The 16440-nt window shown below is 56.7% G+C and overlaps 2 protein-coding genes across 5 annotated transcripts; both read right to left on the minus strand.

Annotated features, from left to right (window-relative positions):
• Positions 1 to 3137: 3137 nt before the first annotated feature.
• NRN1L (neuritin 1 like) lies at positions 3138 to 4946 on the minus strand. 2 transcript variants are annotated; one of them, XM_036115012.1, is made up of 3 exons: positions 4548 to 4946; positions 3644 to 3755; positions 3138 to 3514 (listed from the first exon to the last, which is right to left on the minus strand). In XM_036115012.1, exons 1-3 carry the CDS (start codon positions 4636 to 4638, stop codon positions 3229 to 3231), a joined length of 489 nt encoding a protein of 162 aa, XP_035970905.1. In that variant the 5' UTR covers positions 4639 to 4946; the 3' UTR covers positions 3138 to 3228. The 2 variants fall into 2 exon arrangements, with proteins under 2 accessions (XP_035970905.1, XP_035970903.1); XM_036115010.1 differs by having other exon boundaries at positions 3644 to 3776.
• A 91-nt stretch (positions 4947 to 5037) lies between these two features.
• On the minus strand, positions 5038 to 16353 carry EDC4 (enhancer of mRNA decapping 4). 3 transcript variants are annotated; one of them, XM_036115008.2, is made up of 29 exons: positions 16076 to 16353; positions 13386 to 13542; positions 12941 to 13052; positions 12546 to 12645; positions 12090 to 12279; positions 11862 to 12009; positions 11671 to 11775; positions 11233 to 11342; positions 11061 to 11144; positions 10872 to 10967; positions 10680 to 10782; positions 10381 to 10561; positions 10216 to 10288; positions 10017 to 10108; positions 9751 to 9938; positions 9549 to 9658; positions 9304 to 9457; positions 8572 to 9005; positions 8383 to 8487; positions 8145 to 8297; positions 8019 to 8055; positions 7707 to 7884; positions 7437 to 7592; positions 7216 to 7331; positions 6952 to 7117; positions 6678 to 6864; positions 6360 to 6579; positions 5807 to 5970; positions 5038 to 5572 (listed from the first exon to the last, which is right to left on the minus strand). In XM_036115008.2, exons 1-29 carry the CDS (start codon positions 16158 to 16160, stop codon positions 5380 to 5382), a joined length of 4197 nt encoding a protein of 1398 aa, XP_035970901.1. In that variant the 5' UTR covers positions 16161 to 16353; the 3' UTR covers positions 5038 to 5379. The 3 variants fall into 3 exon arrangements, with proteins under 3 accessions (XP_035970901.1, XP_035970900.1, XP_077919251.1); XM_036115007.2 differs by having other exon boundaries at positions 9304 to 9460; XM_078063125.1 differs by having other exon boundaries at positions 7437 to 7884.
• Positions 16354 to 16440: the final 87 nt, after the last annotated feature.

Here is a 16440-nt window from a genome sequence, read left to right on the forward strand (position 1 = left end):
GTTTTATGGGGATCATAATCCTGACCCCACAGAGTTGTTGTGAAGGTTAAAAGTAATATAGAATTCTAGGGTTGGTGGGGCTTAGAAACTCACACACAACACCCCAATTTTACAGACATTCAGCAAATCCAACAAGTATTTATTGAGCCCTTGCTACTGGCAGATGCTGGTCTGGACTCTGGCAAAGAACACAGGGTCCTGAGATGAAGAGGTATGTTGATGCAGAGGGACTGGGTTCAGGACATTCAGCGCCCAGTCTCTCCCCTGAGCAATAAGCTATTCCATGTCCACAGAGCTGTAAATGTGAGACACACCATCACCATTATGCTCTGGCCTGGGCAGATGTGTCCAGGGCCCAGTCTGGCTATCAGCCCACCCCTCTCCTCCAGTTCTGGGATAAAAGATACAAAGCTTTTAAGCCCCTGGCCAGAAAGCAGATTCTGTCCCCACCCCCATGCACACACTCCAGGTCGATCAATTCCAGGGAAGAGCAGGGACTTAGCAAAAACCAGGGTAAAGTAGGTCACAGCAGGAGGATGGTAATCCCCCTGATGGCTGGCCAAAGCAGTTGAGCCCCTGCTCCTGGAAGCAGGCTGCTCCTGGCCACCCACCAAGAGGGGCTGTGAGAAGACTTTCAGGGTCTGGATTCCCAGCATCATCCTTCCCAAAGTATGCCCAAGCTAGGTAAGGGGGCTGCCCCAAATGACACATCCTCCATGCTGTCATTCTCAATCCAAGCTCTTACTGACTATAATACTTTCTATGTTGGGCTTAGAGTTTCTGTCTTTGATTCCACACACTTCTACAAGTGTACTCTTTATACCCAGCCCTAAGTTGTGTGCTAGAGACATAAAGAGGATGCTTGGGGAGTCCAGAGTGGAGAATTCTGACCTGGACCCAGACAGTAGTAAGCCAGTGTTATCAGTACTGAGAAGACAACTGGGGAGCTGTGTGGACCTGTAGGAGGCTTCTGATTCAGGTTTGGAGTCAGGATTAGGAAGGAAGTGATACTGAGCAAGAAAAGGAGTTCACCAGGAGGATATAGGGAAGGGCATTCTGAGTACAGAGAATAAATGTACAAAGACCCAAAGCGGGGAAGGGCTGGGTAGCTCAGTCAGTTAAGCGTCTGCCTTCCACTCTGGTCTGATTCCGGAGTCCTGGGATCGAGCCCCGCGTCCGTTGGGCTCCCTGCTCAGCAGAGCCTGCTTCTCCCTCTCCCTCTGCTGCTCCCCCTGCTTGTGCACTCTCTCTCTCTGTCAAATAAATAAATAAAATATCAAAAAAAAAAAAAAAAGACCCAAAGGGATAAAAGCCTGGCCTTTCCTTTTGGAAAATTCTGGTGGTCAAAGTGGGGCAGATGTGGGAGGGATTTTCTCCTGAGCTTTCTCCTTTAGGTGATATGAGAAGATGGGTAATGACTGGTTGGAAGGGGCACCTGGGTGGCTCAGTCATTAAGCTTCTGCCTTTGGCTCAGGTCATGATCCCGGGGTCCTGGGATCGAGCCCCACATGGGGCTCCCTGCTCAGCAGGAAGCCTGCTTCTCCCTCTCCCACTCCCCCTGCTTGTGTTCCCTCTCTTGCTGTATCTCTCTCTGTCAAATAAATAAATAAAATCTTTTAAAAAATAAATAAATAAACCCAGATCTTTAAAAAAAAAAATGACTGGTTGGGAGATAGAAGTGGAGATAAAAGTACAGGTGAATGAAGCAGAGGAACAAAGGTAGGGCAGAGAGAGTTGACTGAGGTATCTGAGCTAACTGGAATGGGACGGTGTTTGGGAAGAATGGATGAAGTAGGCTCCTATACACGAGGATGGAGGTCTCTGGAGGCACCTGTCACCCTGGAGCCAAACAAGGGTTCAATTAGGCCTGATTCTGTCCTGGAGGCAGTACCCCCCAGCATGGGGGGTTTTAGTGTAAACCTAGTCTGCTAAGCTCTAGATTCCTACCCTGATTCCTTTGCGCTCCTCTTGTAAAGCCCTCTCCAACTCAGCCCCATCTCTCCTCCACCACCTGTAAGTCTCACATCCTGACCTCCTCTATCACCCCCCATCACATGCCTTCCCTGAAGCCTCCCCTGATGCCAAGGACTGTTGAGTAGGTAGATTCCTGCTCCATGCTCAGACAGAGGGGAGTCGCAGGAGTGGACTGAATCAACTGTGGGCAGAGCTGGCTTATGCAGGGCCTCATAGACAATGAAAAGGAGCTTTAACATCAGAATCGGTTCTAAATTTAAAAAAAAGGGGGGGGGATAAAGCAGAGGGAATGAGAGCAGAAGTCAGTGAGGCCATGGCACTGCCCACACAAGTCATGGGGTGGTGGCTTGGGGTAAGGTCCTAGAGGTGGTGGTGGAGAACTGATTGAGAGAGGGTTTCACCCTCTCTGAGGACTCCTCCTTCCCTCAGGATTCTGCCCATGCAGATTCTTGCTCTTCTCCACCAGGATGAACAGGGTTTCCTCACACACCACATACTCATTCCATGCTTCCAGAAAGTCTTCTGGGATTATCGACTTCACAGTGCATACCTCTTCTCAAAGAACAAGGTACAGCAGAGGCCAGAGGAACCCTCATCAGGACCCCAGTTTCTGCAGCTCCAGGTCACCTCAGGGACTTGAATATAGACCCCAACATGGACTCCCCACCTTCTGGAACAGGTTCCCCTCAGATAGACCAGGACCCCGGAGAGGGAGAAGAAAAAGCACTTAGTCTGTCTCGAAGGCCAAGATGGTAGTTAGCAGAGATGGCAGGAACGTGGAGGCCAGAACAAACCTGGGGATGGTGGTGAACTGGCTCAAGGGGGGTGGGGGCGGGGTGGGACACTTCACCCCCTCACATGCCCATGGGGCCAGAATAGGAGGGGCAGGCAGGAGGTAGAAATGCCAGCCCAGGAGAACAGAGGAAGGCTGTGCATTCCGGAAGATTTCGGGTCACCACCAGAGCTCCTGGAACCTGCACACAATGGAAAACTGCACAGCCAGCCCTGGGAAATGAGTGTCTGTAAGTAGAAAGATTGAGTCCCTTGTGGTGGCCATGGGCCCCGGTGGCCATGGGCCCCGCCCATCCATCCCTGGGGATCAGCTTCTGGAGGCTCCGCCCCAACCAAGCGGGGCTGGCTCTGGCCAGAAGAAAGGAAAGAGCTTAGTACAAACATAAATACCTTTAATGAAAGCCAAGAGCACTCTGCAGAGCCCCAGTAGGAGGCAGGGGTGCTGCTACTCCACCAGACTGGCTAGGCCAGAGGCCCCAGGAGGCAGGCGAGCGCCAGAGCAGCCGCCAGCAGCGGGGGTGTCGGGGTGGGGGTGGGTGCAGATGCTCTTGCCTGCAGCGTCTCCTGGTTGGTCTCAGGGCCTGTGCCATGCTCCCTAATACGCGCAGGGGTGCCGCACAGAGCATGCAAGTTATCCGGGTGCGCGGCCCGGCGAGCTTCTTGCTGTAGTGACTCCCACACAGCGGCGGCCTCCTCTGGGCAGTGCAACAGGACTCGGGAGGCACAGATGTGAAAGTCATTCCAAGACCTGTTAAAGGCTTGGGGTTAGGATAATTTGGTGGGGCAAAGAGGTTTTTGTAATGGGAAGGGAAAGGTTCAGGCCCCAGGGTGGTGGGGGGTCCCACAGTTAGGTGGCTGTCTTCACACCTGCTCTTACCTGCAGACAGTTTCCAGCTCGCCTCCAAGACCCATGCCGTCCCCCAAGCGGATGAGACACTCCGCGAAGCCCTGGTATATGGTGTCACAGCCCCCTCGGCCCGTTGCAGCTGCTGCCAGGGGAGATGCAAGGACTAGGGGTGGGGGTGGAGAGTGTTTGATAGGACGAGCCGCCCCGCCCCCCTTCATGGCCAAGCCCCCGGGGGCTTGTTTACCTTGGTATGCTTGGGGGACGTGACTCAGCGTGAAACAGAGGCACCCACGGGAACCAACGGGCATGTCTGGGGATCCACCTGCACTGGCTCCCCTCTGGGCACAACCCGGACAGGATATGTGGAGAGCGGGGGGGAAGGAGGTGTCTTGTCCCAAGGGGTTGGCTCTTTCTCTGAGCTTCTAGGGTGACAGGTCAGGTGAGGATGGTCCAAGTGAAGGAGTCAGGACACAGAGAAGAGGGGCAGGGTCCAGGGCTACAGGCTCCCTTAACTGTCCTGCAGGCTGGACAAGCTTACTTGGCTATCCCACCCCATCCCCAAAGACAGGTGTTCTCAGCCAGGTAGAGCAGGATAGGTGGGGCCAGAATCCAGATCAGACCCTAAGAGAGGGCCTCAGGGGTCCCACGGCTGGTCTAGGGGGTCTCACAAGAGCCTAGGTCTCCCTTTACCAGAATGGGCAATGTGGAATTTTGGGGTCCTTTCCCCTTGACTAGGGGGGTCAGTTCATGCCCATTTTGCATCCTGAAGCCACTGGCACGTATTATCCCCTCCCTGAAGCCCTCGCACCTCCTCTCCAGCCTGGTTCCCAGGGTTCAGGAAGGCTGGGCCTCAGCTCTCACACGCCCTATACCCAGACTGGGGAGAGGGTGTGCCGCCCAGCCGCTAAGCTGGGTCCAGCACTCCCGCACTCACCAAGTGGTAGCAAGAGCAGCAACAGCCCCAGCACACCGGAAGGTCGGGGCAGTCTCTGGCGGTGCTGACAGGAGCAATAGCTGTGCATCATCCCCGCATCATCCCCGGCTGGGAGCCTAGTGCTGGAGCTAGCAGCTTGGAAGCAGCTTGGAAGCTCAGCCCTTCGGCCCAGCCCCCGGAAGAAGGGATTGTGATTGGATGGGAGCCAGGGGCGGGGCCCAAGGCCAGCTGGCGGCCCCGCCCCAGTACCCAGACCGGGAAGGAGGGGAGGGACCCCAGAGAGAAGAGCTGGGGACACAGGCAACTGCAGAGCTGACCCCAGGGCCCTTGTCTCAGAGATGGAGAGGGGATCTGGGAAGGCAGCTGTGCAGATGAGGGTGGGTGTCCAGGCACCTGGGTTAGCCTAGACAGAGCTCCACAAAGGGAAGAGAGAGGGGAGAGAGAACAAAGGTCCTTATCAAAGGTACACCAAAAGCACACACATACTCCGTTTTATTCCAAAAGCATTTAATTGAATTTCTCAGTGTTTTTCAAAAACAAAAAGATCCAAATCGGAGGTAAAAAGGAACATGGAAAATTCAACTCAAGTGGTGTCACAATCTCAGGGGTCATGCTCCAGGCATGGCAGAACCCAAGAAGGCACAATACCCACCCTGGGCCCAGCCTAAACCTGCTGGTTACCACAGCCTATAGACCACAGCCAGTGCTCTCCCCTCAAACACCCCCGAGGTGGGAGCCTGAGCAGGTAAAAGAGTAGACATGACCCTGCTTTTGCCCTAGGCCTGTCTGCTGGCCTTCAGTGCCTCCCCACCCCTGGGCAAGGCAGGCTTAGCTAAGGGAGGCTAGGGGTTACAAGGCCGTGCAGCATGAGGCTGAGACGCCGGGCCACTTTGCCAAGTGAGTTGTGTGGCTCAGCCTGCAGGAACTGGAAGAGCTTCTGGCGCACCTGGGCCATGACGGAGCCCATGTGGTCCCGAGTGATGGGGTCACTGTGGTCCAGGTGCATCACAGCCTCTTCCAGGTAGCTGTGGTGGAAGAAAGGGACAGGATAAAGGTGGGCTCCAGCAGATGGGAGCGCCCCCTGGTGGCACTGAGGCCCAGAAGGACTGCTGACAAAGCAGGGGGCTCAAAGTTGGAGATGGATGGGGACAGAGGAGATTGGTGGAAAAAATTAGGAAGCAGAGTCAGGCAGGAGCCTCTGCTTGGACTGCTCCTCCACCTTCACCCCAGCCTGTCTCCTGATCCCTGAGTCCACTCACCTGAGCTTGAGGTCAGTTCGAGTACCAAGGTCAGAGGCCAGCTGCTGGATGAGGGAAAGGAGCACAGGCTGGGAGAGTGGGCAGGGTGGCTGCCCAAAAACCTGCCCTGGGTCCACAGTTTCACACACATACAGCACCAGGTTCAGGTCAGCAGCTGTCAGGGCCTAGGGAGAGAAGAGTGTTTATAGTTCAGGTCAGAACGGAATACCTGCTTGTCTGGCCATGTGGTTCGGGTGAGGATGACCAGAGGAGGGTACTGAGGGCTCCAGAGGGGGGATGCTCAGGAGCCCAGAGACAGTACTAGAGAACTGTGTTGTTACTCTGGGGGATCAGGAAAGGTTTCCTGAGAGGAGTGGTCATGAAGCAAGGTAGGCAGAGGTAGAAATTTCGAAAGGGTCCAGGCAGAGGGGAAAGAAGGGGAAATGGCCTGAAGCCAAAGAGAACCAAGAACAGTGTACTGGGGCCAGACCACCCAGAGCCTGGCAGGTAGGATATGGTGTGTGGGCCCTGTCAGGAGACGCCTGACCCTACCTGGACCTACTGCCTGGCATACCTGCTGGAAGGCCTGATTGAGGTGGCCCTGCTGCAGCAGCTGCAGGATATGGGCTTGCTGGGCCTGGCAGTCGAGGTGGGCAGCGGGGACAGGCGTGCCAGCAGCTGAACGCATGGCCTGCATGATGCTAGATGTCACGGCGGCCTGCTGCTCCTTGAGGGCTACACTCACCTCGCCCTTAACGATGCGCTGTACCTGTGCTAAAATGGATTCCTGCAGGCTGCAAAGGGAAGTGAGGGAGATGAGGTAGACAGGAAGTCTGGTCTGGCGCTTTCCAAACCCGGCACCTTGCCCAATACCCTGCCCAATACCACACACCTGCCCACAGCCACGTGCAGCTGGTGCTGCACTTCAGCCCGGACACTGCTGGACACGGTGGCCGCCATCTGCTCAGTGGCGCCCTGCAGTGTGCTGACCAGGCCCCGCAGCTGGGCCAACACAGGCTCCCGTGCCTCCTGTTCTCGCGCCTTCCGGCTCTTCATGTGGCTCTCCAGCTGCTGCAAGTCTGGGAGGCGACCACAGAGGCCATGAGAGGGATGGTAGGGGAGAGAGGGGCAGCCCCTCCCACCGTGAGGCATATGACCCCACTCACACTCTTGCGTGCCCAGTCGGAAGCTATCATTGATCTGCTGGAACATGGCCTGGCAGCTCTTCTCAAAGGCCGGCAGCACCACACTCTGGAAGGCTTCACGGTAGGCGGCCTGCATCGGCCCCTGTAACGTGTCTGCAGCTGCTCGGGCAATGGCATCTGTCAGGTTCTGGGGGTAGAGGGAGGTCTGAGTTGAAAGGCTAAGCCCAAGTTGGCATGACCAGGCCCACCAACCACCAACCTCCCGCATCTCGGGCCCTATAGCACCTTGGACTTTAGCAGCTTGGAGATACTCTCTTTCATGCTACCCTCCACGGCTGTGAGCTTGGTGGCCACTGAGCTGCTCAGCTGGCCTGTCACTGGCTCCAGGCTCCTGGAGACACCTGTGGCAGGACCAAGAGGAATAGGTGGAGCCACAAAAGGCAGCTTGGCAGACAGGAAGCCCCACTCCCACCTGGCCCACCCAGAAGTCTCCACGCCCAGCTCACACGGAGGCACCGTCTTCTTGATCTCATCCCGCAGGCTGCGCTCCAGCCGCCCAGCTACAGCCGAAGACAGTGCCTGGGACAGTTGTTGGGTCAGCTGCTCCTGCAGCTGCCCACCCCGCTGCTGCCCCTCAGCCAGTGCCCGCTCCAGCCGCCGCTCTGCACTGTAGCTAAGGAATAGGCCTGGGGCAGGTCCCACATCCCTTCCTGGGCCAAGAATGCTGCTGCCGTCCCCACCCCTATGCCATGCCGGGCCATGACCCGTAAGGATACGCTCCTGCTCATGCCGTGACTCCAGGGCGCGTTCTACGTGGCCCGTGACGGTGCTCTGCAGGCCTTCAAGCTGGCTGCAAAGACGCCGCAGCAATTCTTCCTGGCTGTGCCGCAGCTCTGCCAGCTCCCTCTGCTGTTGCCAGATCAGTGCTGGCCAGTCCTCAGGAGCTTCTGCCACCTGCCAAGAGCACCGACAGGCAGGTGATGCCTGCCCCATACATTCCCACGCACCAGACCAGGGAATGGCCCAGAGCTCTCCCCCATCCTCACAGGGAGAAGTCCCAGAAATAGAAAGGCCGTTACTTCACTTACCTGGTGCTCCATGAGCCGGGATCCCACAGCCGAATCCCTGCCATGGACAAGAAGCACCTCAGGCCATGTCACGCAGGGCAGCCGGAAGACCATCCCTCTCCCAGGCCACAGGACCCCACCCCCTACCCGTCATCTTTCTTGCCCTTTCTCTTAAGCTTGGGTGAGGCTCGAGGAGAACCCTTGGTCTTCCAGTCCTTGGCCGGTAGCCGTGGAGGGGGAACTTTGGCGCCAAAGCCCCCTGCAGCAGAGGCAAGGCTAGCCACCTCATCGTCATGGTCACTGTGAAAAGGGGAGGGAGAAAAATCAGCCCCGACCCACTTGCGGGCCCTCCCTCATGAGAGGAACAGTGTAGGGTGGCACCCACCTTTGCTCAGCACTGGCGTCCTGGCTGTCATGCTGCTGCAGCAGGTGATAAGGTGGGCGGTGGAAGGCCAGGCTCTTGTGCTTCTCCTGGAGGCCATTCCTGGGACTGAAGGAACAGGCCAACTCAACAGCGGGTGACTCTACCTGAAACCCCTCCCACCAGCACATGTTCCCCTCCCAGGTTCCTCACCTCTCTGCTAGGCTGCTGCAGGTCTCACGAGTAATGTCTGGTGCCGTAGGCCAGACCTGACTGTCTGGCGCTGTGGCCTCCTGGGTCAATGCTGCCTCCAAAAGGGAAGGGGTACTATGCCGATCCCCATCCCCAGGGCCTCCATCCAGGCCAAGCTGGGAGCCAAGCTCGGGCCCTGGCCGGGGCCGTGGGGACAGCAGGTGTAGCGCTGAGGCAGCTGAGGCCATACTGTCTGGCTCAAGACCCTCAGGAGCAGAGGAGACAAAACCACGGGACAGGGCCTCAGAGGCGATCTCAGGGATGTCCTGGGACAGGGCAGTGGAAGCTGAGGAGATAACATCAGGGGAGCGGGTGCGGCTGGGAGAAGCCTGGGGTAGCCCCAGGGGCTCCACTTCCTGTAGCTCCAGGGACAGTGCAGAGGCAGCAGTAGGCACCTGAGGCGGAGCAAAGATGGGGCTTAGGTGGTGGGGTGTGGGGGTGGGGGGCACACAGAAGAGGCCTGACGTCTGCAGCGACGGGACAGTGGAGAAGGGGGATGCAGGTCAAAACTCCCACAGCCCAGGAGGAGAGGAGGTGGGGATGGATACAGGCTGAGAAGCTGCCTTCCAGGGAACAGGGGAGGCTGGGATGACCTCAGGGAAAGACCTCAGGTGCTGTGGGCGGAAAGTGCCACCAAGCTTCCCACTACCACATACCTGCCACCCTGCACTTCATACACACCCACACACACACCTGCCCAGGTGCTTTGGGAGTCAGTTTGTCAGCTGGCGCTGGGAGCAGGCTGGGCAAGAGGCTGCGTGGGCTTGCTTGCAGGCCGCTGCTGCTGCTCAGCGCCAGACTGCCATCCAGCTGCAGCTTGGGGCTCAAGGTCAGCTCCTCAGGCGGCCTGCTGGCAGGAAGGCGGAGGTGTAGCAGCCAGAGCTTGGCATCACCTGGCACCAGCCCCCGCCATCCCCCAACTCTGACCGTCGCTTCACCTGGGCAAGGACGGGTCCACAGCTGAGGCGCTGCTCATGGCAGACACAGCTGTAAGAGAGGAGGAGCTGGGGCTGGAGCTGGAGCTGGAGCTGCTGGGGGACGCAGCGATCTGGGGAGATGCAGGAGAGTAAGGCTGCGCCCTGCACGTGGGGCGGTCCGGGGGCCCCCTGCCCTGCGCCCCACACCCCTCCCCCAGCACACCTGCTGCAGGGAGGCGCTAGGTGTCATGAAGGCGTCAGGTGTCATCAGCTTGGGCTTGGTCTCACTGCTCAGACTGAGGAAGTCAGCGGGCGCAGGCAGCTCCACTATGCGTCGGGGGTCGGGCTGGGAGCCTTGGGTAGATGACCCCAGGCCGTCAGAGCCCAGTTCAGGTCGAGACTCTCCAAATGCTGTGGGGAAAGCTGCCACTTGAGTCAGATCTCAGACCCTGGTCAGTCTAACCTGCCTCCCTCTTACACCTCACTCACTGAAGTCCTCATGGGCAGTGTGGGTGGGGAGTGGGGCCACCACATCAGGGTTCAACTGCGGCTGGAAACGGATCTGCACATCCTGCAAGGCCCTACAGGCAGAGGAGGGTGAGCATGGGAGAGAGCTCAAAGAGGCCAACATCAGTAGGGTGGGGAGGGGCACAGACAGGGCACAGGTCAGATTCCCCAACACACTCACTTAGTATGCACACAAAAGAGTTTGATGAGCACACCGGCTGCAGACTCCATGGCACCAGCTCCGTGGGTCCCATCTACGAAGACAGCGCGGGCAACTAAGCCCTGGCCCTCTATGCCTCCACACTTCGCTACAGACAAACATGTTCCCTGACCCTGAGCAGCTCACCAGCCCCTAGGCTGTCATTCTCCTCCTCGGCAGGCAGAACCTCAGTGTGCCGCAGTCGGCAGCGACTCACAACCTGGATACCGAAGCTCAGCACAGGATGGGTGAGCAGGAACTCAGAGATGGAGCTGAAGCAGGCACGGCCTTCCTCCTGGTTCTGCAGCAGTTCCATCACGTAGAGGACCTGCACACACAGTACACTCACAGCTGGGCTCAGAGGCTGTGAGTGCTGAGGCTGTGCCCAACACCCCTGCCTCCCTGACGATACCAGCTCTGCCCAGGCTGTCCCCACGAGAGCCTACCTTCCGTTGCACGTCGCTGAGAATAAGGTATTCTGCTGAGAGGTCCAGACAAACCTTGAGGCTGGGGGGCACACTCACTGAGCTGAAGATATCTGGGGAGAAGCTGTGGGGCCGGGGAGGCAGGATTAATGAGACAGAAAGTGGAAAGAGCCCAATCTGTCACCCTGCTGCCCCTGCTCAGCGTCTGCTTACCGAATGGTCTGGAGGCAGGTCCAGGACACCGTGCACCACATCTTGAGCTCCCGATTCTGGTCAGCACCTGTGATGAGGAACCTCCAGAAAGGGACTCTGCAAAGCAGCAAGGCATCGAATAGCTGGCTGGGCCCCCTACTGGAGAACCAAGGTCCAGCCCTCCACCCGCCTGCCTGCCCACTCACTCACTCAGGGTCCTGTTTCTTGTGGTTGTCACAGAACAGGAGGCAGGAAAGGGACCGCCCATCATGAGGTTTCCATTCATGCAGACACCTGCAAGGAGGCAGACAAGGGACATGAGTGGATGATCTTGTCCTCACCTGGGGGCGGGGGGGTCTTGGTCCCTCAGGCCCTGCCTTACCTTGGCTCATCCTGCCCCTCAATGTAGATCTGCCAGAACTTGACAAAGCCATCATGGCTTGCAGTAGCCAGGACAGTCCCATCAGGTGAGAGGGCCCCTTCACTCAGGCACTGGGAAGAACCCAAAGAGCCTTGCTTTGCCACCTGACTAGTGGTGGGAGCAAGCCCCTCTCCGGTGAGGATGGCAGTCAGCTGAGCTGACCCACAGTGGATGTGTATGTCTGCATGAAAGCCTCACTACATGAGGGGCCGTAGAGAAGACCAGCCTCGCAGGGTGCAGCAGGTTAGGTGTGCACTCTACAGGTAAGGGTCACTTTGTGTTCAGAGTTCCCATGGGCAAAGTGCCAGTAAAGCCGCCTGCGCAGCTGAAGGTTCAAGGAAGAGATGAGGGGCGTAAGGAAACGGGGGAGGGCAGGGGGGCAGTCAGTGGCAGGCTTACGGTGCTGTGGCCTTTTACCACGATGAAGCCTTGCTTGATTTGGCTGACACGCACAGGCCAGGTGCTGTGGTTGGCGCGGAGCATGTCCAGATCCCACACCTCAGCCTGGAGGGTACAAGGTGAGTGTTCAGCCCCTGCCCACACCACGGCTTCTCTGAACCCTTCTCTCCCCCCATGCCTGGTTCCCTCACCCGGTCCTCGTGCAACAGGGCCACCGTGGGGCTGCCCTCCTCACAGCAGTCCTCACTCTCCTCCGGGATGAAGGGGCACCAGATGATCCTGCGGAAGTGGTTCAGTGGTGTGCCCTCTGGCTGCTGGATGTGGACCAAGATCTCTTCTCTGAGCACGGTGTTAAGGGCTAAACAGGTGGATGATGAGGTTTGTCTGGTAGCCCCCATCCCGCCCCAGAGAAAGGATACTGAATTTTGCCATTAACCAGAGCCAAGCGCCACACGAACAGGTTGCCTGCCTCATCCAGGCAGGCCAGCTGTGAGGAATTGAGGTGTGCAAAGGCCAGATCAGCCACACTGCCTGTGAAGCCCTTGAGCAGGGTCCGCTCTGAAGTGCTGACACTGATCACCCGCACCATCGCCGAGCCGTTGTTGGCAGCTGGAATCAGAAGAGCGGGAGGTCCTGAGGAAGTATCCAGGCCCGGGCAGTAGCAGAGAAGCCCTGCCCTTGCCTGCCTCTTTGCCACTACCAGTCTCAAGCTCAGTTTTCCCCTCAGCTCCCCAAGGCCTGTCAGAGGTGGAGGCAGGACAGACAAGCTTTCTATTGCACCCTAAGAGCTGAGTGGGCTGAGTGGTCTGACACTGGATCTGCATCTCTGGGGCTTCTAGCAGAACACCTCCCTCCTCTCTCCTGCCCCTACTCACCCCGAATGGCATAGGCCAAGAAGGAGTTGGACACAGCTATCAGGTTGCCATAGTAATATTTCTGTTCCCAGTCATACTTGGCCACAGGCTGGATTTTCACCTGAGAACAAAGGATGAAGAAGGTCGTAGAGGCTGAGGGCTAGTGTAGATTTATCAGGGCCCAGTTGATCTCCAGCATCCCTGGGGATACGAGAGCCACATGTGTGAGCCCAGCCACCTATTCACAACTCTTGGGGCCAGATTCCCACAGAGATTTGGCCGCTAACCCTGGCTTCCTGAGACTGAGGCACACTACCTGTCAAGGTGATCGTCACAGTAACTGGCAGCATGGGAGAGGAGGGAGAGGCTTAATGTGCCCGCATCCACCATACATGCCACAACGTCGTGGTGCCCACCTTGTTGCTGCCCCGTGCTTTGCTTGAGATGCTAGAGTCACTGCTAGCCACAATCTCCACCTCCTTGGCCAAAATCCCGATGCATGTAGAGCTGTCATCTCCTGTGAGGCAGCTAGGGGGAGGGGTGCACAAGCTTGACTCCTGTTCTCGCAAAGTCTCAATGGGCAGGGTTGGAAGGGGGAGAGAATACAACCACTCTGGTGAAGGTGTCAAGTCCAGATGCTCAACTCTGCCTGGTCCACTAGTCCCCATACCCACAGCTCCCTTTGCTCACCTCCCTCCTTAGTAATGGGCCTATTTCCATGCTAAAATGGAAGCCCAAACTTCAGATCCAGCCCAAGCTCTTGAGCTTGTCCTTGCCCCTCATCCTAGTACAAATATAATGTGGTTAGGTACACCACCCCAAGGACCCCAACACCACCATTGCCATTTCCCAGACACTCACATGACCTGCTTTTCCTGAAGGTTAATAGGTGGCATGGCCCGGAGACCAGGCTTGTTTGCTGAAGTACCATCACCTGAGCAGAGGGGGTCTGGGACAAGAAGCCCATTGAGATCCCCATTGTAGGCATTAGATGGCCGCTGGCTCTCTGCACTGGGACCTGGGGACAGAAAGGTCCACTCTGTTGAGGTTGTTCCACCTGCCCACTGGCCTCTCCTCCTGCAGAACTTCATTTAAGAACCATGAGGTCCTCGGGACACCTGGGGGGTCAGTCAGTTAAGCGTCTGCCTTTGGCTCAGGTCAGGATCCCAGGGTCCCCTGCTCAGTGGGGAGCCTGCTTCTCCCTCTCCCTCTGCGGTTCCCCCTGCTTGTGCTCTCTCTGTCAAATAAATAAATAAAATCTTAAAAAACAAAACAAAACAAAACAGGGAGCCATGTCAGTGTGGAGGAGTACCCTTGGTTCATCTTTTGTTCCATAAACACTGATGGTTGACACAATGTCTGCAAGGACCCAAGACATGCATGTCTTTGGAGTAAAGCCATCAAGAACCCTGTGAAGCCAATTAATATTTAGGCCCAGATTAGCACAGAGGGACTCTGTACTTGAGGGAAAGCATGGGAAGGGTCAGGACAGACTTCATAAAAGGAGGTCCATCAGAGCCAGTGTGGCTGGAACACACAAACATAGGAAAGATGGAGGAAAGACAAGCCACGGAAGTCTCAGATATGAAGCTTGGGTGCTTAAATTCTCCCTGTGGCATTGAGAGCCACACAGAGTTTTAAACGGGAAGGTGACATGGTCTGCTATGGCCAGAAGAACGACTGCTCTAAAGCAGCATGTAGGATAGTTAAGAATCCAGGTAAGAGATACCAGGTCCTAGACCAAGACAGTGGCAGATGGTAGAGAAGGGAAGATGGGCTCCCAAGGCATGAAAGGACACTGATAAGATGTAGGAGTAAGAAAGAAAGAAACCAGCCCCTCAAAGAAATGGCTCAGAAGAAGCCACCTTGGGCAGGTAACCTCAGAAGGAATGGACACGAAGGAGCTGGACAATGGAGAGAAACTCTAGGATAAGGTGTGTAGTCAGGAAAGGCAGCATTTCAGTTGCTTGCCGTTGGCTATTTCAAGCACCCTCACCGGCTCAGATACCACCCTAAAACTCCCAGGTGACAAGGAGACTAGGGCTCCACACAGAAAAACATGGCAAGTTTCTAGTCATAAAATAGTCTGGCATCTGACATGGTCCTCCAGTGCCTCCAGAGGAGACAAAAAAGAGCTATTTGGCAAATGGGGCAATTAAGTACCAATCAACATATAAGGAATTAAGTGGAAAACCTCCAGGCCACTTCACTTGGATCAGAGCCACTTCAGCTGCTCAGGGGTAAGCTGGCCACTCTCCCTCCCAGGCAGGCTACCATGAGGACAAACAACCTGCAAAATATTGGCCATGCCAGACTCTACCAAACCTTTGAGCATTCTAGTCTTCACAGAGCTGATGAGCATGAGAGGTCTAAGCCAAGCTCACAAGTAAAGGGAGCAGAGACTCCAGGTGTGGGGCAAAGTGCTCAGTGGTTTCAGGCAGCAGACGGATTTTCCCCAGGTGGCAAGGGGTAGCTAAACCCACCCAGTGTGAGCACCAGTGCCTGCTTTCAAAAGCAGCTAGTTTGGGCCTCCCAGCAAGTTTAAGAACAGGGTTTGAAGAAACACCAATTCTCAGGTGTGGCCACTGCATACCCCACACCACCATCACCAGCTGGTCTTTCAACCACTACAACTTTTCACAGGTCCCTAAACCTGTCAGGAAACTGGTGCCTTCACACATGCTATTTCTTCTTTGCAGAGTGCCATTCCTGACACCGAATCACCTGTTCATATTATTAACACCTAGCCTGAACATTGTCTTCTCTCTCAAATCTGTTCTCAGGCACTCTCCAGCCCCAACCTCAGTACCCTGTCTCCATCACAGTACCAAATTACTCCTTTTTTTTTTTTTTCATTGACAACAGCATTATGTTACAACCTCATTAGTTCTCTATGTCCTGGGGGCTCTTTGAGGGCAGGAGCAGCTCTGAGGTATCACTGCAAGCCCATGTAAAGTCTAAATGAATGGAAATATAAACTAGGGTTTGCAGATGTTTGTAGCCTAATACAATCAGGGCGTGCAGTCTGTGATTTGCTTTAATCCCGGAAAGGACATAGAACGGGGGTGGTCACCTGCCTCCTGAAAATCAATTTTAGAACAGCAGGCCTGGAGTCTGTATTCCAGAGTGAAGGGCAAGTTGCAGAGGGTGACCAGTGGCTCCTCAGCACAGTGCTTAGGTCTAGACCCAGAACTCGGTATACAGGGCCCAGACCAGGCCTCTGAACTATATGGCATAAGGATGGGGAACCTGAGCTAGTCCCAGGAACACTTCAGACCTTGGAGCCAGGACACGAAGGAGCCCCTGCGGATTGAAAGAAGGAACCTCACCTTCAGCAGAGACGCTGAAGGACGAGGCAGAACGGCCCGGCACCGGGATGAGAAGGGATCTGCACCCTTGTGGGGCACGCTCAGGAATTTACTGCTCCAACCCTCGTCTTACCTCATCAGCCAGGAAGATGCGGTATGGGTCCTGAGGGACCTGCGGACCCTGAGGTCCGCGCCGCCCTTCTGCCCGCTCGCCAAAGGCCCACCCCCGCTCTCCCGGCTCACCCCCCGCGGGCCGGTCCAGCTTGAGGATGTCCCGCAGGTGCTGCGTGGCGTCCTCGATGTCGATGCTCGCGCAGGAGGAGGCCATGGGCCCAGCCGCGGGCGCCTCGTCCGCGCCGCGTTCGTTTCGCTGCCGACGCGCACGGTGCAGCCGCGCACAGCCCTGCCGGGACCAGACACCAGGACACCGGTCACTCGACTCCGTCCACCCGCAGCCAGCAAACCGCCGCCCGCGCCGCGTCCGTGTACCCCACCGGCCCCACCAACCGCCTCCACTTCCGGCCCGCCGGAACGCCGGCTCCCGGAACCTGCGCAGGGTGGAGAAGAAAGGTTCCGGGCTGGGGGGCGGAAGCTTCGGGGCTCCTGGA

The sequence above is a fragment of the Halichoerus grypus genome, chromosome 15, assembly GCF_964656455.1.
Source record: "Halichoerus grypus chromosome 15, mHalGry1.hap1.1, whole genome shotgun sequence".
NCBI lineage: Eukaryota > Metazoa > Chordata > Mammalia > Carnivora > Phocidae > Halichoerus > Halichoerus grypus.

Coding starts and splice junctions, on each gene's coding strand:
- NRN1L (XM_036115010.1), bottom strand. CDS start 4,638: ATGATGCACAGCTATTGCTCCTGTCAGCACCGCCAGAGACTGCCCCGA. Junction 3,777..4,547: donor GCTGCTCTTGCTACCACTTG/GTGAGTGCGGGA, acceptor CCCCACCCCTAG/TCCTTGCATCTCCCCTGGCA. Junction 3,515..3,643: donor GAGCTGGAAACTGTCTGCAG/GTAAGAGCAGGT, acceptor AGCCTTTAACAG/GTCTTGGAATGACTTTCACA.
- EDC4 (XM_078063125.1), bottom strand. CDS start 16,160: ATGGCCTCCTCCTGCGCGAGCATCGACATCGAGGACGCCACGCAGCAC. Junction 11,145..11,232: donor GAGGGGCAGGATGAGCCAAG/GTAAGGCAGGGC, acceptor GCCTCCTTGCAG/GTGTCTGCATGAATGGAAAC. Junction 9,458..9,548: donor GTGGACCCGTCCTTGCCCAG/GTGAAGCGACGG, acceptor TCCTGCCAGCAG/GCCGCCTGAGGAGCTGACCT.